The 26,514-nt window shown below is 43.4% G+C and overlaps 1 protein-coding gene across 3 annotated transcripts; it reads right to left on the bottom strand.

Moving 5' to 3' along the window:
* Window positions 1-1,160: 1,160 nt before the first annotated feature.
* Window positions 1,161-25,272, bottom strand: AMZ2 (archaelysin family metallopeptidase 2). Of its 3 annotated transcripts, none has more exons than XM_081849878.1 (7): window positions 24,834-25,272; window positions 19,665-19,947; window positions 12,685-12,858; window positions 8,867-8,995; window positions 3,460-3,623; window positions 2,087-2,263; window positions 1,161-1,315 (listed from the first exon to the last, which is right to left on the bottom strand). In XM_081849878.1, exons 2-7 carry the CDS (start codon window positions 19,945-19,947, stop codon window positions 1,169-1,171), a joined length of 1,074 nt encoding a protein of 357 aa, XP_081706004.1. In that variant the 5' UTR covers window positions 24,834-25,272; the 3' UTR covers window positions 1,161-1,168. The 3 variants fall into 3 exon arrangements, with proteins under 3 accessions (XP_081706004.1, XP_081706003.1, XP_081706005.1); XM_081849877.1 differs by lacking the exon at window positions 24,834-25,272 and adding an exon at window positions 24,179-24,347; XM_081849879.1 differs by lacking the exons at window positions 8,867-8,995; window positions 24,834-25,272 and adding an exon at window positions 24,179-24,349.
* Between the last annotated feature and the right edge of the window lie 1,242 nt (window positions 25,273-26,514).

Genomic DNA, 26,514 nt, shown 5'->3' with positions numbered 1-26,514 from the left:
TTTTGTTCAAGAAGGCTTTCCCTGAATTGTGACCCAATCTAATTATGGAATACTATTTGTAAAATTAATAGAAATGGTTTAATGCTTTTTTAAAAAGAATTTTTATAGAGTTTGTATTATAGAGCACAAATCAAACAGGGAACCAGGCAGAGGGACTTCTCTGTAGTGGCACCCGCCCTGTGGAACGCCCTCTGATCAGACGTCAAAGAAATAGACAACTCTCTGACGTTTAGAAGACATCTGAAGGCAGCCCTGTTTAGGGAAGTTTTTAATGACTGATGTTTTAATGTATTTTTAATCTTTTGTTGGAAGCCACCCAGAGTAGCTGTGGAAACCCAGCCAGATGGGCGGGGTAAAACAAACAAACAAACAAACAAATAATATTAACAATGAAGGGTGGACTATGAATCTTTCATATAAGTAAAAATAATCCTTAACTCTCTGAACAACTTCAACTATTAGAGAATTTAAATTGATTGCATAGCTAAAAACTATGTACCTGTATGTTTTAGTTTAATGGATTCAAGACAGGCAGTGTTGTCTGTTCAGTCTACTCATCTTAAGGAAAATTCCCACTACCTTCAGATAATGGACACATCAATCCTCATAAACATTCATTTGAAACTAAATGCTGATTTCAATGGATATTGCTGCTGAAACCTCACTGTTCCTGACTTTTAGCTTTATAATAGGTAACTCACAGAATTGAGGCAATTAAAAGCTAAGGTTTATTTGATCCATCTATATTGTATGAATGTTCTCTGATTAAAAAAAAGAGCCATTGCTTGTTTTAGAATTCCAGGTTTTCAAGGTATGTAAATGTTACACAACTGTCCTGCAGGTAGATATTGGTAAGACTGCCAATCAAAAGGGGGACAAGTATGAATCTCTGGTGTTAGTTCTTTGGATTTCAACGTAGCTGAAGTATTTTTGAAATGTTTTATAGAGTTTTCTCTGATAGCTCAGAACAAAGAATTAAAGTAAGTAGCAAGGGGAAACCTTGCTCACAAAATAAACTCACTAAACTTTTAAGGACAAGTTGTTTAGTTTCTAACGAAAGAACTAAACAAATCATTCATTCGTTCATCATCATCTCCTCACATTTTAGCAGCTGCCCACCACTGAAATAAGAGTGTTCACTTTAACATTACCTACACCCCAAAGGATTTTACTTCTGTAGAACTTCTAGGCATTTGGAAATCCAGTCATAGCTTTCTTTAAATGCTTCCAAAGGTTTCTCCAAACTTGGCCTTGCTTCACTGCTAAGCCCTTCTTCTGTTCCAGTAGCTTCTTCCTCCATCCACTTCTGCAGTGCCTAGGAGAAATCCAAACACTAACTAAAAGTCTTATATAAAATGGTCGTGTCAAATAAAATAAACAGTTAAGATAAACCAATTGGTTTGGCATGGAACCATGATTAGTACCAACAATGACTTCTTTTGTGCATTTTTTTAGACCACAGCTTTCTCCGGGGCCTTTCAGTTTATTTGTGCCTTTATTTGTTGAAGATAAGGAGACAAAGAGAAGCAAAGAAACAAACTGTAGCAGAAGAAACACAAATAAATATTTCTTCAGGCTGTGTCTGGCAGATCTGTGGATTTATCTCCTCATAAAGAAAATAGTGTGTTAAAATATAACCAGTTCTTAAGCAGTTCAGTGGCTTATTGACATTCACCTCTCAAAATCTAGGGTGGATCTGGGCTGAGGACTAAGAATCCTCAACAATCTAATCTCACAATGTGTACACGGTTGTTTGTACAAGGAGGCAATGTGGGATGGGGGTCACAGAGGAGAAAGTGATAACTTGTCTCTTAAGTTATTTCATTTTCAACATTGTTATGCTGTCCCATAACAAAGTTCTCTGTGTGGCGTACAATAAATAAGCAAAAAATACTCTTATCTGTTAAATACAAAATGAGACGTAAAATCAAAAGCTACATTAATGCACTCCCCTAAAAAACCCACAAGTTGAAAGCAGCCTGCAGTAGTTCCTACACTGCTGGGGTAACACTTGTCCATGTTTAGTTTTAGAGTAAGAGGCAAAAAGGATGGATGCCTCCAACCTGAATGGCAATCTTTTTTGTACCTTGTATCTTTCCAGAATGTTGAAGCCAAGGGCGGACTGTAGCTTGCGCAGACAAATGGGGCAAAGATCCAATGGGCGTCGGTCCGATTCCTCCAAATGGTTGGAGCCCTGCATGACGCATTCTAACCACTGGCAGTGATGCAGCCCAAAGATGTGCCCAATCTCGTGAGTCAGGGTCTGAAACGCAGGACCAAATGAAACAAGGAACAATTGGAGCATGTGTTCTAAGGACCTGACATTCCCCATGGCACTACATATAGGGAAGCTTTTTAATGTATCATGTTTCTATATATATATTGGAAGCTGCCCAGAGTGGCTGGGGCGACCCAGTCAGGTGGGAGAGGCACAATCAATCAATCAATAATAAGTACTGTATTGTTAGCTCTTTTCCAAGACAAGGTATACACTTAACGGTGATAAAATTCTTGCTCTTTCAGGGAACTTGAACTTGCTGTTACGCAGAGCATTACGCAATAAACCCTCCCAAAACAAAACTTGATATTTTCACTTCCCCAACAAAAACTAACTGTTTATGTATTCTGCGTACAGTGGCTTCCACAGGAAAGGCTTGCTTATGCAGAGCTCCAGCCACATCTGCTTCCCAGTTAAACCAAAACGGTTAACTGTGAGCTGACTACAGGTTCGTCCGTGCTTCCGCTTATCCCACAATTTCTAGGCATGGGTCCGAGCAGTTCTTCATTTGCCCTACCGCTTTCCCCGAGAAAACCCACAGTTTACTGCTGAATCGGAACAAACACCAATCTGCAGGGGGGAAGTCCAATTGACATTTGTTCCAATTCAGTGGTAAACAATGGGTTTTCCTGAGGGAAAGCAGGGTGGATGAGCCTCATTGCCTTAAGAGGGAGGTGAATTGAGCGGCCTATTCTGAGAGGTTTCGTGTAGCCAAAGAAAAGCAGCACATCCAAGCAACATGAGCCTCCCAAACACCACACACAAGACAAAAATGTTGAACTCCTAATAAGACTAAATAAATAAATCATGTATTTTTCTGGAGCTCTGCTAAACATCCAGTTTGTTATTCTAGATCCAAATACTCCCTTGCTAGGGCTAGGCCATCAAGCCACAGTGACGTGACAAAACTGGGATTACTGTATATCATCATTTTGGTTTACTGCCAGCAACAAAGTATTGTGTTTTTTGTGGTTGTATGCCTTTTACAGATATATATATATATATTAAAAAGTATAGAAATGGCCTTAAAGAAGTAAAATAAATAAACAGTGTTAAGTCCACTTACTTTAACGGAATTAAAGTATTAAAGGAAATTAATTAAAGAATTAAAGGAAATGTGACTAAAACACAATTTCATTTAGATGTGGAAATGTAGTGCTAGGAATCTAAAGCACACCCACTTTGCAGGACCTCAGAAGCAGCTTGCTTGTGATCTCAGGGGTATAGTAGCCATCAAACACAGAATAGTCAGATGGAGGAAGCTTCTTTGTAGTCTTCAGTGTGCCTTTGTAGTTTGCACTGTAAAAGTCGCTGTCATACCTGGCAAAGCTGAAGATCCCCATTCCTTAGCAATGCAAAGAGGAAATCAAATTAAGGTTCCCACAAAGGGCAGACGGCTGTGGTGACAGGATAATAGCACCAAAATGCTGAATATACTACTAGAAAAGCAAGTACAATACTTCTAGAAAGTCAGAAATGAGGCTTCCTCCCCTCTACCACCTAGAAGTGACATGGGGGAAACTTACCCATAAGCCCCTGTTGAGATCAGTCCAGCTACAAAAATGTTCTTGCTCAGATACATGAGCTTCATAAGGTCCCAAGGTCTCCCTAGAACTCCTGGGGCCAGCTGTGGCTTCACAGCAGTCATCTCTAAAAAGAATTCCAAGTTTGCTGTGGAAATGGAACATGTACGACTAATGTTAGGCTGAGAAAGCATGGGTGGGGCTGGAAGTAACCACAGAACTGCAGCCCCACTACAGCACCCACCTTTAGCTGCAACTTGCTTCAAGCAAGTTGATGGATAGCATTTTTATTTTATTTTTACATTTGAATCCTAAAGGTAAAGGTAAAGGTACCCCTGCCCGTTTGGGCCAGTCTTGCCAGACTCTAGGGTTGTGCGTTCATCTCACTCTATAGGCCGGGAGCCAGCGCTGTCTGAAGACAATTCCGGGTCACGTGGCCAGCGTGACAAGCTGCATCTGGCGAGCCAGCGCAGCACACGGAATGCCGTTTACCTTCCCGCTGGTAAGCGGTCCCTATTTATCTACTTGCACCCGGGGGTGCTTTCGAACTGCTAGGTTGGCAGGCGCTGGGACCGAACGATGGGAGTGCACCCCGCCGTGGGGATTCGAACCGCCGACCATGCGATCAGCAAGTCCTAGGCGCTGAGGCTTTTACCCACAGCGCCACCCATGTCCCATTTGAATCCTACCCTTACCCTTCCTCTAAGGAGCTCATTACTGTCCTGTAAGAGTTAAGGGAGTCAGGTGAAGGGAGGACAGGCCTCCTGCACTTTTAATAGTTTGTGCAGAGATGGGAGTTTTAGCAAGTGTACTTGCATTACTGAATTTCCTACTGAAATGGTCTCTCGTGTGTGACTAATAAAGTTGCAGGAGTCCAGCCCTCTTCCAAATCTGGCCACTCTCCTCTTACCTTAGGGAAATGACTTGCTCAAAACTCAAACCACTTCATCGCTGAAATATACTCAGAGTCGCAAAGTGATTTCATGCTCTTTATTCAGCTCATAGTGGTGAGGAGGAATGAATGAATGTCCCCTCAAAGTATCTGCTTTATATACATTATTTACACAATGGGCTGCACATGATTGGCTAATTCCAGGATTCTACTGTAGGCCAATCAGGTTGTGGATTCACTTCTATCTGGAGCATGATTGGGTGGTTCCTGCTAACCAATCATACTGCTGCATTGTTCTAGGACCAATCAGACTGCTGCATTCTGAATCCTATTGTTCTAGGACCAATCAGACTGCTGCCTTTTGGAGCCTATTGTTCTAGGACCAATCAGACTGCTGCAGTTTGGATCCTATTCAACTCAGTACATAACACCCCTCCCCTCTAAGTTCCAGTCCTGCCCGGAAGGTCGCATTCATAGTCCTCAAGGTACGCCGGTGGCCTACGTGTGCGTTGCGGCCTGGGGTGTTCCCTGGTCCGGGGTTCAGGTTCTGGCTCGTGTTCCAAGGATGGGGCTGTTTGGTCTGGCGCAACCGGCTCGCTCAGTCGTGGTTCTGGTTCCGGTGTCCTTTCGGCCTCGCGGGTCCTCTCTGTATTTACTGATTCTGCCTCTCCTGCTTGCCCCTGCTGCTCTATGGGCCTCACTGCCCCACTGTTCCCTTGGGACTCCTCTGACCTGTCCTCCTCCTCCTGGTTTTCTCCCGGGAATCGTCGCCGTATCTGGTCGCAGTGGCGGCGCCAGCATTGCCCCCCATCTGTTAGCACCTCGTACGACACGGGGCCCGTGACCCTGGTGACTGTGGCAGGTACCCATGCAGGGCCTGCCCCAAAATTCTTTGTGTACACTGGGTCCTGGGCCTCGAAGGTCCGGGGGTTCCTGCCTTCCCCCACCACTACCTCATCCTGAGCTCTATCGGGGTGAAGGCGGTCCAATCTGATTGCAAGGCGCCGACCCATTAGTAGTTCAGCGGCGCCGACCCATTAGTAGTCCCCATTGTGGGGACCTTACGTTTCTGGAAGTCCCGGAGGGTGAATGGGGCCGGCCTGAGTTTGGGACCCCCAGTAGGACACAGTTTCCTTAAGGTCCTTGCCGAGATTATGGATAGAGTTGAACCCGTGTCAAGCTCCATGCGGCATGGGGCCCCCTCTATCTGTACCTCTACATAAATTTTCTCTACGTTGGGGTGGGGCAACTGGTATACCTGGAAGTCTGTGAGCTCCGTCGAGTTGCCTTGGTGCGTTGGGCCCCGGGACCTGGGGCTCTTGGATTAGTCATCTGATGCCTGGCTTCGGGTGGGCCGAGCCCGACACACCCGGGCGATGTGTCCCAATTTTCTGCACTGCCTGCACTCTGCGTTGCGGAAACGGCAGGTCCTCCTCTCGTGACTTTCTCCACAGCTTGCGCAGTTCCCTCCTTCTCGTCGAGGCAGCTGTGGTATGTGGGCTGCTTGAGTGCGCTGCTGTACTCGGTGCACCTCCTCCCTGTCGGATCCCGAGTCGTTGGTGAGGTCTTCGTGGTGTACCCTCGGTTGGGACGGCTGGCTCAGCCGTGCCTCTTGCGTCGACCTCTCAGCAGCTTCCGTTGCCAGGGCCTCCTCCAGAGCGACCTGGAACGTTAGGTTCTTCTTAGCGTAGAGGCGTCGTTGCAGCTTCTCATCCTTCAGGCCACCGACGAGGCGGTCACGAAGCATGTTCTCCAGCTCTGAGAAGTTGCAGAACCGGGCAGCTTGGCGGAGAGAGGTCACAAACCCAGTTATGGTTTCCCCAGGGGCTTGCCGCTTTGCGTAGAAGGCATTTCGACGAGCCACCACTGAGGGCTGTGGCGAAAAGTGCCCCTTCAGCTGTTCCATTATTGTTTTGTATGGAACAGTAGCGACGTCTTCAGGCGCAAGGAGAGCCCGGGCGATTTCAAATGTCTCCTCTCCGCAGACGCTGAAGAATATTGCCCTCTTCTTGGCGTCTTCTTCATCGGTGACCCCTTTGGCTTCTAGGAGGAAGGTGAAACGGGAGGCGTACGCTTCCCAGTCTCCAGATGCTGGGTTGAATGGCGAGAAGCTGCTGTCAGTTGCCATTCTGAGTTCCTTGTGTCCCGGAGCTGAAGCCTGGATACACGGTGCGAGGCAGCGGTGCGGCAGGTGGCGGTGCTGCGGTGCTGTGTGTGGCAGTCAGCTCAGCGGTATCCCACCTTCGTCGCCAGTGAAATATACTCAGAGTCGCAAAGTGATTTCATGCTCTTTATTCAGCTCATAGTGGTGAGGAGGAATGAATGAATGTCCCCTCAAAGTATCTGCTTTATATACATTATTTACACAATGGGCTGCACATGATTGGCTAATTCCAGGATTCTACTGTAGGCCAATCAGGTTGTGGATTCACTTCTATCTGGAGCATGATTGGGTGGTTCCTGCTAACCAATCATACTGCTGCATTGTTCTAGGACCAATCAGACTGCTGCATTCTGAATCCTATTGTTCTAGGACCAATCAGACTGCTGCCTTTTGGAGCCTATTGTTCTAGGACCAATCAGACTGCTGCAGTTTGGATCCTATTCAACTCAGTACATAACAATCGCACTCAGAGGAAATTTGTATTTTGCATAGATTTGTATGGCCCTCCTCTGAACTTGGTAAGCGCTGTGGTTCGTTAGCACACCTCAAGGTGGTGTGTTGCAAAGGTCAGAGTTTCAGGAAGGGGGTGGTAGGTTTTATCATGAAAATGATACAGGAGGAAATGGATATCCCTGACATCTATACCTATATCTGAGTGTTGTTGTCCCCCGAGTTGCTTTTTGCAAAAATGAGAAGAGACCGAATCTCGCCTAGTTTTATCCTCATGGTCCAGAATGCCCTACTGTCCTAGACAGCACAGGAGACTTCATTATAAAACTGTTTTGGATGTGCTATTGCCACCCCTCTGTGGTCAAGAGATGTACTGCAACCCTCTTGCAAATCCTCCCTCCCTCTGCACTGTTTATTGGACCTTTATTGAATCGAAAGAACCCAGCAGAACCTTTTCAAAAGAATAATTCATTTTCACAACACCAAGCTGGAAATTCTGCAGAAACATCTATCATCTCCGGTTTGAAATCCACTGTCCGATTCATACTAGCATGGGGCCTTAAAAGTTTCTGTTCAGCTTACTTATAGTTACTGCCAGTGCCTTAAATGTGAAGAGGCTGGCTCCACCATTCAAAAGCTGTGAAGGTAGGGAACGATGTACACCAGGAGTGGAGAAACTCAACCCCCAACAGCCCCAGCCAAGAAGGCCAATGGTCAGGGATGATGGCTGGAGAGCCACAGGTTTCTGACCCCTCACCTACATAGTCAGAGCCATGCTGGATCTGCACAAAGGCTTCTAGGATCCTGTGTGAGTAAATAATGCCATTAATCTATTCCAGAAGGCTCTGTGCTGTGTGGAGGACATCCTTCATTCTCACAAGCTGAGCTCTGCTATCATGGCCATGCAGTCATGCATCACACCCTGTCCTCAAGTGGGATGCCTGCAGCTTCAGAGTTGGACTTCAGCTTGCCAGAAGGAAAGATGCCAATCTGAATTCCATCTGTGGCAAAGTTTAACACTGACTACACAGGGTTGGCAGCGGAACAGGATGTGCAGCACAGCTCCCTCAGAAGCAGCCTCAATTTTCAAAGCTTTCTTCCTTCCGCATCATGTGCACTGATAAATAAGAAATGCTTTCTCCTCAATGTGTGTTGTATTTTAATATATAAATACATATACCAAAATAAAAAGTGCACTTCTGGAGCAGCCCCACTGCTCAAAAAATAGTTGGCTTGTATTCAGTCTTACAGTGGTACCTCTGGTTACAAACTTAATTAGTTCCGGAAGTCTGTTCTTAACATGAAACCGTTCTTAATCTGAGGTACCACTTTAGCTAATGGGGCCTCCTGCTGCCGCGGCACAATTTCTGTTCTCATCCTGAGGTAAAGTTTTTAACCCAAGGTACTACTTCTGGGTTAGCGGAGTCTGTAACCCGAGGTGTTTGTAACCCGAGGTACCACTGTACTGATGTTTTGTGCAAAGATAGAAGAAGCTCATTATCAAATTAAAGTCATATATAGTCTTGATGACTTAATATAACAATAAACAATGTATATACCTTCAGTCAAGGAGGCTTGGCCAAAGACGAAATTCCAGGAGTCCTTTGGGTAAAGATCTATCATGGTTACTCCCACAATACAAAAAGCATCCTTTGGCTTTTTTTTCTTTAGGTAACTCAAGAGGTGACCTGTATGAACAACAGACGTAGGTCTCTCTCAGCATAAGCAAAAGGACAGGAGATTGTAAATGCCCTAACACAGTGATAGCATAACCCAGACGGCTTTTGGAGCTATCAATTTCTATTAAAATTAATGTGACATTTGCAATGATAATAAGTAGAGATGACATCACCTTGCCAACAAAGGTCCGTATAGTTAAAGCTATGGTTTTCCCAGTAGTGATGTATGGAAGTGAGAGCTGGACCATAAAGAAGGCTGATCGCCAAAGAATTGATGCTTTTGAATTATGGTGCTGGAGGAGACTCTTGAGAGTCCCATGGACTGCAAGAAGATCAAACCTCTCCATTCTGTTTTTTTATTATTATTATTATTATTAATTTTTTAGAAAAGTTTTTCTTTTACAAATTTAAATAACACATACTTTCCAATATAATACATAAATTCTTTTAGACTTCCCCCAGCTCCCTCCACAATCCTCATGATTTTAAAATTTAATTCACATTTCCTTTATAATTGTATTGCTAGTTAGTGAATCTTTACAGCTCTTTCCCCTCTTACAACACCCTTTCTCCTCACAAAGCCTCTTTAAAACCGACTAGCGTTGTCTGTTCATCACATATATTTTCCAGATAAATCGTAAACTTTCTCCAGTCCTGTATGAACTTGTGATCCTTTTGGTATCTGATTTTTCCTGTCAGTTTATCTAATTCAGCAAAGTCCATCAATTTCCGTCTCCATTCTTCCAATGTTGGTAAATCTTCTTGTTTCCATTTTTGAGCCATTAAAATTCTTGCCGCAGTCACTGCATATTGAAAAAGTTTATAATCACTTCTATTGATCTCACTTCCTGTAATTCCTAACAAAAAAAAACAAAAAAAAAAACAAACAAACCTCTCCATTCTGAAGGAAATCAGCCCTGAGTGCTCACTGGAAGGACAGATCGTGAAGCTGAGGCTCCAATATTTTGGCCACCTCATGAGAAGAGAAGACTCCCTGGAAAAGACCCTGATGTTGGAAAAGATGGAGGGCACAAGGAGAAGGGGATGAAAGAGGACAAGATGGTTGGACAGTGTTCTCGAAGCTACCAGCATGAGTTTGACCAAACTGCGGGAGGCAGTGGAAGACAGGAGTGCCTGGCATGCTCTGGTCCATGGAGTCATGAAGAGTCGGACACGACTAAATGACTAAACAACAACAACAACAACAACATACAGGGGGGAAACTATGAGATAGAGCAGGGCAAAGAGATTTCCTTTATTGTGCCCTCCAGTATGTCTCCTCGCTTTTGGAATTTTTTTTTTGGCTTGATGGAAGACGACCCAGGATCTGAAAGCTCTCAAGTCCCTGTGATGGCTTACAATCATAGGGCTGTAGAGTTGGAAGGGACCCTTAGGATCATCTAGTCCAACCCCCCTGCAATGCAGGAATAGGCAGCTGTCCCATATGGGGATGGAGCCTGCGACCCTGGTGTTATCAACACCATGCTCTAACCACTGAGCCTACCGCATTTAGAATGCTTCTGACCCAGGGGAGGCAAATTCTGCTCATCCCTTTGGAAGTGCTGAAGTCATCATGCAAATTTGTCTTGGGTTCCAGCCCAGACTCCATGAAACGTTCAGGACTGAAGGGCAACAGGATGAGCCTGCCTCCTCCTTGGGCTTGGGCTTGGGCTGGGCTGGAGGGAAGCAAGAAGTGAGTGTCATGGTTTCCTTTCAGCCGCCCACTTCAAGCACCAGCCAGCTGAGAGCTTATGCCTACACACTTGCTTTCCACTACAAAAGGCCTGTGCCTACACATTGCCCTGTACACACATTGCCCAGAGACTGCTTTTGGCGGAGGGGAGGGGTGTTCCCAAACCCACTATTTTCCAGCAGCTTTAGAGGGTCTTAATGCTAAGCCATGCTATACAAAAGGAATATCAGATACCTATCTCCTTTACCTACCACCGAGTTAAGCATTCTCCACAGAGAAAAGCAGCAAAACCAACGAGTCTACTACTCGGTTTACCACTAAGCAAATGAAACTGCAGTTTTGTACTCTCCCATTTTGTTTCCGCACAGGCCTCTATCTATAGCGTCAGGGGAAGGACACAGCCAGAATTTCCCTCCAGATATAAATAATTTTCAGTTGAAAAGGAATCTAGCCGTCATAACTCTTGCCTACTATCAAGAGTCTACACAACAGATTTTAAGACAGTTATAGTTAATGTGAATAAGATCCAGCCAAATACAGTCCCTGTAACAATAAGTAATGGTTTGTTGTTATGTGAATAAGCCAGGGAGAGTCACAGAACTGTGCACCCTTCTTCATTTCATCTCCTTATGTGGCATGGAGAATATTGGGAAGTTTTTGCTTCTGCTTGTAACGAAGTAGAGTTTACTATTATGTCAGAACTGAGGCAAACTGTGGTTTGCCTTAGCTATGGTTAACTGAAACAAGCATTCTGTTGACCAAGCTGGAAGAGGTGCTGAGGGGCCTGTCATCTTATCTTCCACGCTTTATTTTTCAAGTTGAAAGCAGCTACAGCAAGATGGAGTGGCTCTTGGGGAGAGGGTATTTAACCCTCTCAACCTCCAGTGTTGTTTTCCTGCTTTAAGGCAGCAAACCTATAAAGTCAGTTAACTCAGTATGGCTTATTCTTGAGTATGCATGTACAGTGGTACCTCGGGTTACATATGCTTCAGGTTACATACACTTCAGGTTACACACTCCGCTAACCCAGAAATATTGCTTCAGGTTAAGAACTTTGCTTCAGGATGAGAACAGAAATCATGCTCCAGCGGTGCAGCGGCAGCGGGAGGCACCATTAGCTAAAGTGGTGCTTCAGGTTAAGAACAGTTTCAGGTTAAGAACGGACCTCCAGAACGAATTAAGTACTTAACCTGAGGTATCACTGTACTGAAAGGGACTGTAAATCACAAACACAACCTCCCAAAGCTGTTGTTTGTCCCACAGGTGACAAAGCCATACAAAAACTGAACAAGAGCACTAGTACTGGGAGGAGCCATAACTCAGCTGAAAAGCATATGCAGAAGGTCCCTGGTTCAATCCCAGGCAACCTCAGTTAAAAGGGCATCACATAGCAAGACCCTGAAGAGCAGCTGTCAGTCAGAGTAGGTAGTAATGGGCTGGACAGAGAAATATTCTCAAATCTGAAGACGCTTCCTAGGTTTTGTATTTCTAAGTGTTGCTCTTTGCAACTGGTGTGAACCATCAGTCACCCGTCTTGCCTTCATGGTTAAGAACCGCACAGAAGAATGCTAGGCTCACACGGAAGAATCCCAAAGGCTCAATGCATGAAGCTGACATAAAATCCACGAGAGTTTGAAGACTTTTTGCAGTACCTTCTCATTTGCTTTCTGATTACAGCCAGTCATTCAGGAGTAAGAATTCTCAGGGTTCTTACTTGCTAAAAAGAGTGCCATAATGCTATTTCAACACAGCTGAGATTTATAAGCTAGCCCACAGAACTGGCAAAATTGATTTAACGCCATGAGAAAGTCCCAATCCAAAAGTGTTCCATCTGTTCCTCATACCCATTCCTTTTTACCTGGGGGGCAGGGACGCAGGGGTACGCATACCCCTAAACATTTTGTGAATCTAAGTTTGGCCTCATTGAGGGTCAGTATTTCAATATTAGTAGGAATATGAGAGTACCCCTTAACAGTTTTTTAAAGAAAAAAAGCACTGCTCATACCTGCATGAATCTGTAGATTGTGTGTGTTTTCATTGATCCGAAAAGGGCAACTTGTGTGTGAAACTGGTACTGGTCCTAGGATTCTTACAATCAAGCCGTAGTAAAAGGCTTCACAGTAATCCTTCAGCCATTTCATGTAGACATCTGTGCTAACTCTGGAATCTCCAAAAGAACCTACCAAAAAACAGTGAAGAAAAGCAGCATGTTTTAGCTTCAGTTGTATAGCTCTGCCCCCCTCCCACCTCAAACTACATGAAGGGCTATTGTATACATAGTACTGTTTTAAAATATGAGATATGGGTTTGCATTCAATATAGTGCTAAAGAAATCATTCCATCAGTACAAACATTTCGGCTTGCAAAAGAATAATCTTCCCTCTCCTCCCTCCCCGATGTGCTGTCTTGGAAGTTATTGCAATGCTTCTGAGCAGATTTGGGGAGGGCACAGGGGGAGGGGGGAGTCATGTTGTGCTAGCGAGAATCATTGTGCTGGCTTCAGTTACTACATTAATTTAGTTGAATACATCCCATGATTTGTAGTATTTATCTTGTCTGGCTTTAGAATAAGACTCTGAGATGTGCACCATTAGTCTTGTTTTAAAAATGAGGAACAAAGGCAGAGAGATAATGATTTGCCAAAGACCATCTAATGCAGGAATGGCCAACATGGTGCCCTCTAGATTTTGTTGGACTACAACTCCCATAAGCCCAAGTAAGCACGGCAAAAGGCCAGAGATAATGGAAGTTGTAGTCTAACATTTGGATGACACCATGTTAGCTATCTCTCATTTAATAAGTCATAGGGCAGAAGGTTCACAATGCAGAGAAATGTACACTTACTTATTGGGCAGCAAGCCCCACTGAATTTAATTACTTACTTCTGAGTAAACATGTACACAGTTTGGCTTTACTTTATCTGTCTGTTTATATCCCACTGGGCACGATATTTATCTCCTGCATATTTTGGTAGGGAGAGCCACATTGTCTTGGCTGCCATTCCAAATAGTAAGCCGGGGTGGGGGGGCTGAGATAAAAGTGAAAAGGGGTGTGTTGGCAAAACTATCCAGCACAGTCACAACTGGCTATCAAAGCCAGGAAACATTATCTGAGGGTCAAATTTAGATTTTCCCTTTTTAATGCCATACAAAAAGCAAAAACTCTACAAAGGCAAGCACTCAAAAAGTAGCGAAGGTTAAAATTATGGTTGTATATATGATGCAAGAACACAGCAGACATGCTTAAATTCAATTTATTGCAATGGGATATACCTGTACACTTAAGTCTGTTGATATCAGTGGAACTTTTAAAGAAAGTAAACAAAAGTTTGAACTACACTTATATAACTAGGACACCCTTTTTAAAGTTCTTTTGCTCAGCAGTAGAGTGCATACTCCTCCCTGAAATCTTGGAGAACTGCTACCACTCAGTGCAAACTAGAGGTCGGAAGACTTTAGGCTTGTGGCCCACCTTGTTTTTTACTAGAACATCAAGAGCCAAAGCCATGTGCAAAATACATACATTAGTTTGAATAAATGAGGGTGACTATAAGCAAACTCTGAGCTTAGGAATTTGTTTTCAATTCTAGAACTCAATTTTGCTCACAGTCCTTTCACACAAATGACCACTCCTGTTTAAAAAGGTAAAGGACCCCTGACAGTTACGTCCAGTCGCGAACAACTCAGGGGTTGCAGCGCTCATCTCGCTTTACTGGCCAAGGGAGCCGACGTTTGTCTGCAGACAGTTTTTCCAGGTCATGTGGACAGTATGACTAAGCCGCTTCTGGTGAAACCAGAGCAGCACACGGAAACGCCATTTACCTTCCCGCCACAGCGGTACCTATTTATCTAGTTGCACTTTGACGTGCTTTCGAACTGCTAGGTTGGCAGGTGCTGGGACCAAGCAACGGGAGCTCACCCCGTCGCGGGGATTTGAACCGCCAACCTTCCAATCGGCAAACCCCAGGCTCAGTGGTTTAGACCATAGTGCCACCCACCCGCATCACAAATGCCCACTCCTGTTTAGCTTTCTTTATTTCAGCAGTCTAATTTAGGTATAAGAAACCGCTATGTTGTTGCTACTGCTAGACAACTGAAAGTCAGACTCCCCAGCTAGGCATAACTTGCAAACCACCCAGAGATCTACCAGCAGATCCTGATCTACTTTCTGCCCACTTCTGAGCAAGACGTTCCCCAGGACTCTATGTAAAGCAGGTTTCTATGCTTCTCTTTAATATATATATATTAATATATTAATATATATATATATATTATATATTATATATATATATTATATATAATATATATATATATATATTATATATATTTAATAATATATATATATTTGCTTTCGTAGATTTTCACGGGTACAGGAATGCAGGTTTTGGTGTCCTTGGGTGTCTTCCCGTGTAAAAGTTGGGGTGTCTAGGCGACGTTTCGACGAGGTCTCACTCGTCATCTTCAGGCTGGTGCTTTCGGCTTCTTGTTACTGGAACAGAGCAGGATCTCAGTGTTTGAGTTCCTATAAATACTGTAGAGGGGGTGTGGTGTATAGCCTCCAATGTTCTGGGCAGAGAGGAAGTTCCCAGGCTAGTGTGCCTTTTCTTCTTTTGTTCCTTAATTACTTGAGAGATATCTTGAGTGATTTCTTGAGTGATATCCTGAGTACCACTTAGGTGGGTCATTAGGTGTGGATTAGTTGCTAAAGTCTTTGTGTCTTGACCTCTTGAACTTTGTGAAGAGTTTTCATGAGAAGATGGCTGTACTGTACTTAGTTGTGCTCTGGCTTGGCTTCGTGTATAGGGGCGAGCTGTGGTTTTGTGGCTTGTGTCAGCCAGATCTGTGTAGGGATTGCAGGGGGGTGCAGCATCCGGAGGTGCCACCATGGATTGGCTACTGGATGGTGTCTGTAATTCATCTGTGGAGAGGGTCTGGGTTTGGGTCTGGTGTGGTTGATTGGTGTTGGCGTTCTGTGTGCCTCTGGATCTGGTGTCAGTTTTTGTGGGGAGGGCTAATTTCCAGATGTCTGGCAAGCGGGATGTGTCGTCACGCTTGTTCATGTTGTGAGGGTGTTTCTCTATCTCGATGGCTTCCATGATTATTCTCTTGTGGTGATGTTCCGTGTTAAAGAGCAATTTGGAATCTGCAAAATTAATTTCGTGTCCTGTTTCTTTCATGTGTTGGAAAAGAGAGGAAGTTTTTTCTTCTTTTTTGACGGCATTCTTGTGTTCTGCGATACGTGCATTTATTCGTCTGTTTGTTTGTCCAATGTACGTGGCTGGGCAGACTTTGCGGAGTCGAAGCTAGCCTAACCAAAATCAACCCAGATGAAGCCAATAAAATCAGACTTGAAGTCACCAACATCCTCTGCTCCAGCAAACCACCCAGAAGCAATTTACACAAAGAAGAACAGAAAGCACTCACCAACCTGAGGAAAGACAACAACATAATCATTCTCCCAGCAGACAAAGGTAATGCCACAGTGGTGATGAACACATCGGACTACCAAGCAAAACTATCAAATCTACTCCAAGATCCTGCCTACAAACCTATAAAAACAGATCCCACCACCTACCTGGAAAAAACCACCAAATCCAAAATAAAAGCCTCTCCTATCAGTGAAGAAATCCAGCTAAGAATCATCCCCAGAGAAAAATCATCCAGATGCCCCAAACTCTACGGCCTCCCCAAGATACACAAAGAAGGAACACCACTCAGACCAATAGTCAGCTCCATAGGCTCACCTCTACAAAATCTCGCTAAATTTCTCGCCAAGCAACTTCAGCCCTATGCAGAATCCATCTCTTCACACGTACCAAACTCCTTCCAGTTCATAGAAACAATAAAGAAGCAAAACCTACATCCTAATGACCTACTTGTGAGCTTCGATGTTGTATCTCTCTTCACACAAGTGCCCATTAATGAAGCCTTGACAGCTATTCAAAACAAATACAATCCCCCCGAATACATCTTGGACCTGACCAACCACTGCCTAACCAACACGTACTTCATCCACAATGGACAAAGATACAAACAGATAGAAGGAGCACCTATGGGATCACCCCTCTCACCGGTCATCGCAAACCTGTACATGGAACACTTTGAAACCAATGCTTTAGACAAGTCAGAACACAAACCCAAACTTTGGCTCAGATATGTTGACGACACCTTTGTAATTTGGCCACACGGGAAGGAAAAACTGGATAGCTTCCTCACACATCTCAACAACTTACACCCCAAAATACAATTCACTATGGAAATAGAAGCCAACAACCAACTTCCCTTCCTTGACGTCCTAATCTACAAAAAACCTGATGGCTCCCTAGGACACACTATCTACCGGAAAAAAACACACACCAACCGCTACTTACATGCACAATCACACCACCACCCTGCACAAATAAACTCCGTAGCCAAGACTCTCATCTCCAGAACCAAACGCCTGGCTGACAAAGACCACTTGACAACTGAGTTACAGAATCTCTCAAACGTGTTAATTGCCAATGGATACCAGCAAAACAGGATTACGAAGCTAATCCAAAAGGAAACACCCCCCAAAAACCAAGACACAGAAGAAAACAATGGCATGGCCCTCCTTCCTTATATCAAGGGCACTACAGATAAAATTAGCAAAATCCTCCATAAACACAATATCAAAACAGCCTTTTGCACCAACCAAAAAATAGCCAATATCCTCAGAAACCCCAAGGATAAAATCCAGTTGGAAAACCAAGGGATCTATGAAATACCCTGCAAAGTCTGCCCAGCCACGTACATTGGACAAACAAACAGACGAATAAATGCACGTATCGCAGAACACAAGAATGCCGTCAAAAAAGAAGAAAAAACTTCCTCTCTTTTCCAACACATGAAAGAAACAGGACACGAAATTAATTTTGCAGATTCCAAATTGCTCTTTAACACGGAACATCACCACAAGAGAATAATCATGGAAGCCATCGAGATAGAGAAACACCCTCACAACATGAACAAGCGTGACGACACATCCCGCTTGCCAGACATCTGGAAATTAGCCCTCCCCACAAAAACTGACACCAGATCCAGAGGCACACAGAACGCCAACACCAATCAACCACACCAGACCCAAACCCAGGCCCTCTCCACAGATGAATTACAGACACCATCCAGTAGCCAATCCATGGTGGCACCTCCGGATGCTGCACCCCCCTGCAATCCCTACACAGATCTGGCTGACACAAGCCACAAAACCACAGCTCGCCCCTATACACGAAGCCAAGCCAGAGCACAACTAAGTACAGTACAGCCATCTTCTCATGAAAACTCTTCACAAAGTTCAAGAGGTCAAGACACAAAGACTTTAGCAACTAATCCACACCTAATGACCCACCTAAGTGGTACTCAGGATATCACTCAAGAAATCACTCAAGATATCTCTCAAGTAATTAAGGAACAAAAGAAGAAAAGGCACACTAGCCTGGGAACTTCCTCTCTGCCCAGAACATTGGAGGCTATACACCACACCCCCTCTACAGTATTTATAGGAACTCAAACACTGAGATCCTGCTCTGTTCCAGTAACAAGAAGCCGAAAGCACCAGCCTGAAGATGACGAGTGAGACCTCGTCGAAACGTCGCCTAGACACCCCAACTTTTACACGGGAAGACACCCGAGGACACCAAAACCTGCATTCCTGTACCCGTGAAAATCTACGAAAGCAAATATATATATATATATATATATATATAATTTTCCAGCATACATTTATAGTATCCAATCTAAATTTATCACATATTTTCTCTTTTAGACTTCCTTCAACCTCTCTGACAATCATCCATTATTCAAATTTTTAAATACGCATTTCCTAATTTATTTATTTTTTAAATTCAAATAGAAATAATAAACAATGAAAATAAAATTTTGTCCAAGATGTATAAAATCTTGCTAGAATGGTATACAAAATATGAGGAAGTTAAATCGGTTATGATACACTGGGCCAGAGATTTGGGTTATAATATACAGTTTAATGATTGGATAAAACTGTGGAATGAAAATATAAAATTTACGGCATGTACTGTGTTAAAGGAAAATGTTATGAAAATGATTTATAGATGGTACATCACACCTGTGAAACTGGCAAAAATGTATAAAACATGTAATAAGTGTTGGAAATGTAAAGAAAAAGAAGGAACATTTTATCATATGTGGTGGGATTGTAAGAAGGTGAAGGGCTTCTGGGAAATGATATATAATGAGATGAAAAAGATGTTGAAATATACGTTTGTTAAGAAACCAGAGGCTTTTCTTTTAGGAATAGTAGGAAATGAAATAAATAGAATGGACTGTAAACTTTTCCAATATGCAGTAACAGCAGCGAGAATATTATTGGCCCAAAGATGGAAACAGGAACAACTGCCGACGCTCGAAGAATGGAGAATGAAATTGATGGAGTATGCTGAACTGGACAAACTAACAGGAAAGATCAGATATATACAAGATCAAAAGTTCATTGAAGACTGGGGAAAATTTTCAGACTATCTGAAATGTGTATGTGATGAGCAAATAACGCTAGTGGGATTTCAAGAAGTTCTGTAAATGATAGAGGACTATTGTATTGATGAAAACTAAGTGTGTGAAGGTTTATAAAATGCAATATAAAATTAGGTTTCTATGCTTCTCATGTACCTCATCCCGATCTACCAATTCCTATGTGTCATGAAACACTTTCTAGACTTCAAAGGACTGGATATACAATAAGGCACATGGTGAGGGTTCACGGGTGTCCTTTGCCAACCAAGTGCACGCCAAAATATGAGTGATATCTGCTGCAATGTCCAAGGGCTCTGTGGTAGATGGGCACAGACTGTTCAAAGCGAAAAGGCTTCCCTGAAGGTGAAAAGCTTGAAAACCCCCAGCTTAATTAGTTCCTATTTAATGACTCATTAAAGAACCTGCCTAGCTTGGTTAGCATGCTTTATTGGCCATAAGGTTCTGTAGGCAGCATTACCAATGGGCTGAACATAAATCCGATTTTTCTGGGGAGTTGGTGTCTTTCTGCAAGGGTCATGATAAAACTGTGCAAAATCCTGGGTGGGTTCTGGGTGTGAGGAGATCCAATCCGACTCAGAATGCAGCGTGATGGGCTTGAAAAGAACACTGCCTGGCCGAAATGCTTCATTTAGGAAACACTTCTCCTTAGGGTTAAGCTTCTCATAAAGTTTTGCAAGCTGTGTGTCCTTGGAAACCAGGGCTGCCTTCAGCACCTCCTCAGAATGTTTAATAACCTTCATCTAATGAAAGAGAAAGACGAAAAGTGTTACAACATCTGCATTTCACATGCACACATTTTTTTATTTTAAACTGTTCCCTTTCTTCCATCACTCCTCACAAGCTCCTATTATTCCTTTCACGATTAGTAACTAGCCACCCACCAGCCATATTTTGCAGCTTGCTGCTTACTCAGCAACCATCAAGTCCTACATATGCAACATTCAGCTTCCTCATTCCTGTCCTATTTCCATACCCAACCATCATTTCACAATCAGCTTCTGCTTTTGGACAAGACGAGCATGTGAAAGGCTTGCTACAAACTCAGTCATCAGCCTAGTTCCATACAATGTTCACTGGGTCACTACATCCCAACTTTCACACACAAAAAATCCAGCCACATTTACATCAGTCTGAAACCCACATTGTAACAAGATCTAGGTGGTTCTTAAATCCAGTTACAATTCATGACGTCTGTCCTAATGAAATCGAAGCAGTGGTTTATTAAACTTGTCACTCTGTCTTCAACCACAGCCCATTCTGAACATCTGAGAAACATTAAACAGCACAGGAAACCCATTCTATCATGAATGGCCTTTTAAAATCACATATTAATGATCAGCAGTGCCATCAGTACAGGATGTTGTGGTATGTTCTTATCTTCCTCTTCTGACATGCGTGTGTTTGGGGCAGGAGGAGGGGAGAGGTGGAGTTAGAGAAGAAGTCCCAGACCCTGAATCTTCCCTAATGAGAACAGCAAGACACACATGGCTTTGAGAACTATCTGTATGATTTACCGATTTGCTCATTTAGGTAGGCATTTCTGGCTCTGCGTTTTCAGACTATGCCCTCAGAATATTTAGAGGGATGCTATAGGAAAATCCCAGTAGAAAAGCGGCTTTGTATATGTGGCAGTTGAAGATCTATACCATTATGTACTATATTGTCCTTTGTATTCTGAACTGAGAACTAAGTATATTCTTGAATTGTTATGTAAGATGACTGAAGCAGACTACTGAGTGAAGATCACTTATTTGTTGTCTGACTTGATAAGTTTGTGACAAACAACATGGCAAGATTTGCAGTTGCTACCCAAAAACTAAGAAGAATGTTCATCAAGGATAATATGGTGGACTGCAAAGATCTGATCATCAATGAAATATGGAATCGTGTGCTTTGGTTTGGATTTTAAGATATACAGGTATATGTATCAATTGGCTAATACTGACTTTTAATGGTGTATCTAGGCACATACCGTATAGCATGGATAGGATGTATACAGTGGTAAAAAAGGTAAAGGTACCCCTGACTGTTAGGTCCAGTCGCGGATGACTCTGGGGTTGCGGCGCTCATCTCGCTCTATAGGCCGAGGGAGCAGGCGTTTGTCTGCAGACAGCTTCTGGGTCATGTGGCCAGCATGACTAAGCTGCTTCTGGCGAACTAGAGCAGCGCACGGAAACGCCGTTTACCTTCCCGCCAGAGTGGTACCTATTTATCTACTTGCACTTTGACCTGCTTTCAAACTGCTGGGTTGGCAGGAGCAGGGACCGAGCAATGGGAGCTCACCCCGTCATGGAGATTCAAACCGCCGACCTTCTGATCAGCAAGCCCTAGGCTCTGTGGTTTAAACCACAGCGCCACCCACATCCCATGTACACAGGTTTGGTTTAAGAACAGCTTAGTTTATGAACCACTTGGATTAAGAATGCTGCAAACCTGGAAGTAGGTGTTTTGGATTGTGAACTTTGCCTTGGAAGCAGAACATGTTTCGCTTCCTGTTGAGTGTGTTCTATTTGTAAATTGAGTCCCTCGCTGCTGTGGGAAAGCACGCCTTGGTTTAAGAATGCTTTGGTTTAAGAACAGACTTCCGGAACTGATTAAGTTCGTAAACCAAGGTACCACTGTATTTATTTGTAGTGATGGTTTGACCATGATGATCCCAAATGACCAGGATGGCCACAACAACAAATAAATTCTATTCTGATTTGTATTTTACGTGAGTCTGTTGTAGGTGCCATTAAAAACTCCAGGAAACACCAAAAGATTGCTTTAGGTCTGTTCAAGAGCTTGGGCCTGCCCAGTGGAAGTTTAAAGAAAAAAAAGAAGGAAAAAACCATTGACATCTTAACATATCCCAAACTTCTTTCAAACGTTCTCTCAGTTTCAAAAACAAATTGCTACATGACTTGGGTGGGGAAGAAAAGCTGCTATTTTACACACATATTCCAAAAGCCACCTTGCATGCATGAAGCTAAGGGTTCCAGACTGGGTGTCATGGGAGCACTTCTTAAGGCACACTAGCTTCAACTAATTTTTCAGAGCTTGTTTCCTGAAACAATTTTCTAGAATTTATTGTTTGTTTGCTTATTTAATACATGTTTCCCTTGCCCTTCCTGCCATCAGAGCTCAGGACACCTTGGCAATTAAAAGCCATAGAAGACATCATATGAACATAACCTTAAAAACAGTAGCTACTCATCATGCTCAATACAGTAGAAAGAAATAATAGGCTGTCATTCCCAATCACTCTTCCCCAAAGGCTTAGCCAAGTATTTATTTATTTTTACTGTTAGCAAAAAGAAGACAATTATATAGACCAGCCACAGTTCTGTGAAGAAGGTTCTGACAGAACAATGAAGCTGCTTAGCAAACCTCTTCATCATCTATCCTATAAAATATAATTTTGTGCCTATATGAATTTGACAGTGTGCAGTTACCCAGACCCCTTGCTAGTTTATTCTGAGCAAATCAGCTGTTATTGCTATACACTTACAAACACATGACAGGACCAGCTTCAGGGGCTACTTGGGCAAGATGCACCAAATGGGTCCCTTTTCAGAGTGGATTTACCTCCTCCTTCCTTCACCCCTCTGCTGACTTCTCACTCTTGTTCCCCCAGAGCAGCCTTTCTCAACCTGTGGGTCCCCAGATGTTATTGGACTACAACTCCCATCACCCCTAGCTAGCAAGGCCAGAGCTCAGGGATGATGGGAGTTGTAGTCCAACAACATCTGGGGACCAACAGGTTGAGAACTGCTGCCCCAGACGGAAGGCACAAGGCAGGTGAAGGAAGCTGCTCTGTCTTCTCTCTTGTATGCTCAATGGGGACAGGTGAGCAGGATGTGACAGTGAGGAGGAATAGGGCCAGGAGGCGGGGGCAGATGTCTTAGCAGTGGACCGACCGCAGAGATGGGGCCCTCAACAATGCTGCTTTTTGTTGAGATTCCTGCATTGCACAAGAGGACTAGAGGAAATTTAAGGACTATTTGAATAAATATTGCAATATAAAAAATTAGAAATTACTTGAAAGAAACAAATAGGCCTAGGGTTAAACTAAGTTATAATTAAATAAATGGGATTTAGAATGTTAACCAAGTCAACCAAGATGTTTAAAAGGTTAGATTTGTGAAGAATTAAGTTTGTTGTTATTGTTTATCTGTTTATTGTTCCTTCCCCCCTCCCCCACCATTTTTGTGTATCATTTTGCTTTGTGGTTTGTGTTATCATTGTGGAAAAATCTAATAAAAAAATTATTTAAAAAAAGAAAAAAAAAGTTTCCTGCATTGCAGGGGGTTGGAATAGATGACCCTCGGGGTCCCTTCCAACTCAACAATTCTGTGATTCTCTAACTTTTCAAGAGACTGCATTTAATATTTCAGTTTCCGGCTAAGTGCGTGTGCTTTATATTTGACTTGGTTTTGTAATGTTTGGCTTGTTTTATTTGATGTTTTAATATAGGTTATAAACTGCTTTGAGATTCCGCCCCCCCCTTAAAAATATAGAGAGAATATCTCTCTCTCTCTCTCTCTCTCTCTCTCTCTCTGTGTGTGTGTGTGTGTGTGTCTGTCTGTCTGTCTGTCTGTCTGTCTGTCCGTCCCTGGGAAATAGGGACTCTTGGGAGGGCCTGAGCAGTTGGCACCCCTGACCCAGTACAATACACCCCCCCCCCCTGCCCTGACTGTGACACTTCCATCCTTACCGGAACTCATGGGTGTAGCCAAGGAGGCAGCTGCCCCCCAAATCAATCAAAATCAATACATGAGGTTCTGCCCCCCCCCCGTAACAAAAGCCTGTCCCCTCCTTAACAAAAATCCTGGCTATGCCCATGCTAAAAGGCCCCCTCCGTCCCTCCCTCAAGCGTCGTCCTCGGGGCCCTCTGCTTTGACACCCACCCCCAAGCACCTCTCCCCTCACAGCAACCCCCCAAAAGCAACGCGCCGCTTCCGCGGGCCGCCAAGCCCAGGCGAGGCCTACCTCCTCAGGCACGCCCCTCTCTCATAGCCGCGGCCCACACGGCCCGGCTCGGCCTGCTCCGCCCTTCCGCGTCGGCCGCGAAGCCCGGCTCCGTTCTAGCCGTTGCCAGGCGGACCCAGAGGGCGGAGGCCGGGCGGGGAGGAGGGCTGGCTCGGGCCTTCTCCAGACGCGAGGGCTCTGCTCCCGGATTCGTAGCCCGGCCGGTCTGCCTTCCTGCCTCAGAATATGCAGGGCCTGGTCGACGAGAGAGATGCTGCCACCCCCGCTTTGGAATATATATATATATATACGCCTACACTAAGGCACAGGCATAGGAACTAACTCCTAGGGGGTCGAGGTCCCTTCGCCGCCACCCCCCCGCTACAAAAAAATAAAATATTTGAGGGGGGTCTGCCCCCTCCCCTAAAAAGGTTTGATGGGCATTGCGGCCCAAAGTGGCTGGGGAAACTCAGCCGGATGGGCGGGGTATAAATATATTATTATTAATATAAATATATTATTAATATAAATATATTATTAATATAAATATATTATTATATATTATTATATTATTATATATTATTATATATTAATATATTATTATTAATATAAATATATTATTATTATTAAAATGTTGTGGGTGCCCCCCATCATGTGATCGATTATGCAGGCTTACCTGGGCCTCCCCCCGCCCCCAGAATATATTATTCAAGTTGGCACCCCTGGGCACAATGCAGTCGCACGCAGGTAGTGAGTGTCTCTAAGCATGTGCCGAGTGCATTTCTCTCAACGCTGTTTTAAGGGGGCTGCCGCCATGGGCGTATCCAGGGATTTATGTTGGGACATCCACCTGTCCTCCTCCTCTGTCTGGCTCTGTCTAGCAAGATTTGGAATGAAATGTCTCCACAACAGTTCTTTTCAATTACTTTCTTTTGACCCCAAGCGCTCAGGAAAATCTGTCCAAATCTTCAGTCGTTTGCAAACTAGGAAGTTAAAGAAAAAAAAATGCATCAGGGAGAACCTTTCGTGAGGTTAACGAGTGTATTTTGCAAAATTACAAAGAACATGCCTTTTTCCATTTTATTTTTAAATCTATAAACTAAAACAAGCTTTCTTGGATTTGCTGAAAACCTTTTGAGCACTTCTCAAATTCCTCCTTTCCCCGCCATAGTTTTTCTGTGCACGCTCAGTAAGCATAGCCGATTGAGATGCTCCAGTCATCTTCAACAGTAGCCAGGTCTTTACTCTCTGCAAGAATGACTGCTCTGTGGTACAAGTGACCACAATGAGCATTTTCATTTCAAATATTATTTCAATTTTTATTTATTTTTATCTATTTGATTTAGGGGCAGCTTTACCCTCCAGCTACTCCCATGGCTCTTGCTGCCAACCTGGTCATAGGGCAACCAGGCAGGTTACCGTGCAGGATCTCTTGAAAATAAGCACTGGAATATACAGTAGGGCAAAGTAATATGTATATTATGCGATGAGTCCAGCCCAGAACATAACGTGAGGAGACGTGATGCCTTTAGTGTAAAACTAAGGTTTCGGACTGGTTTTCATTTTGAACAGGAGCCTTTTCTAACTTGATGTGAGTTTTAGGAGATTAGTATATCAAGTATAGATTTTCCCTCTGCACATGCAGAAATTTAGTTTTTAGATTTCTCTATTATGTTACTTTTATTGCAGAACCAAACAATGACAAGTATCCTGATTTCATTAGTGCAGAATATGAACAATAGGGCAATGCTGGGGAAGGGTGTGTACTAAATGAAAAATAGCTATTTCCTGTTGTCCCAGCTGCAAGATTGTACAGAAGTTAATAAGAGTGTGTGAATGAATTGATGCTCTGGGATGGGTCTTACCTTATTCAGGAAGAAAGAAGCTACACTTTATCATCGGTAAACCTTTCAATGTCATTTCCACTTTATTATATATATTCTTGTTGCATCCCAGCTTTGTTCTCCACTGTATAGATACACATTGCAGCATGTGCAGTTCCCACATATATGAACCAATCCATCAAATTTGGGCTTTAGCTTTTCTTCTATTAAAAAAATAGAATTTCAGCAACATATCCTAAATATTTATGATGGTACACTGAAAAACTACAGATGGGATATTGAGAAACAATTGTCAAATAGGTAGATTCTGAGATAGCAAAGCCAAGTTTAGCTTCTACAAAAAAAATTAGTTTGGTGTTAGCATAATGTTCTGAATTAAGCAATTTTTTAAAAAAGGTTTGTGTAATGAATGAAAGAGAAACAACTGCAGAGACACACTTCTGTCCAGTCCAATTGTGCAAAGGGTTTTACTGAGGAGGTACAAGCTTTTGTACAAATGAACGCCACTTCCTT

Source organism: Podarcis erhardii, assembly GCF_964252035.2.
Source record: "Podarcis erhardii genome assembly, chromosome: 2".
In the NCBI taxonomy this organism is placed as follows: domain Eukaryota; kingdom Metazoa; phylum Chordata; class Lepidosauria; order Squamata; family Lacertidae; genus Podarcis; species Podarcis erhardii.
Note: the sequence above shows the minus strand (reverse complement) of the source record. Positions and strands in the feature narration are given on the sequence as shown.

Coding starts and splice junctions, on each gene's coding strand:
- AMZ2 (XM_081849878.1), bottom strand. CDS start 19,947: ATGAAGGTTATTAAACATTCTGAGGAGGTGCTGAAGGCAGCCCTGGTT. Junction 12,859..19,664: donor GATTTATGTTCAGCCCATTG/GTAATGCTGCCT, acceptor GTTTTTTGGTAG/GTTCTTTTGGAGATTCCAGA. Junction 1,316..2,086: donor ACATTCTGGAAAGATACAAG/GTACAAAAAAGA, acceptor GATTTCTCCTAG/GCACTGCAGAAGTGGATGGA.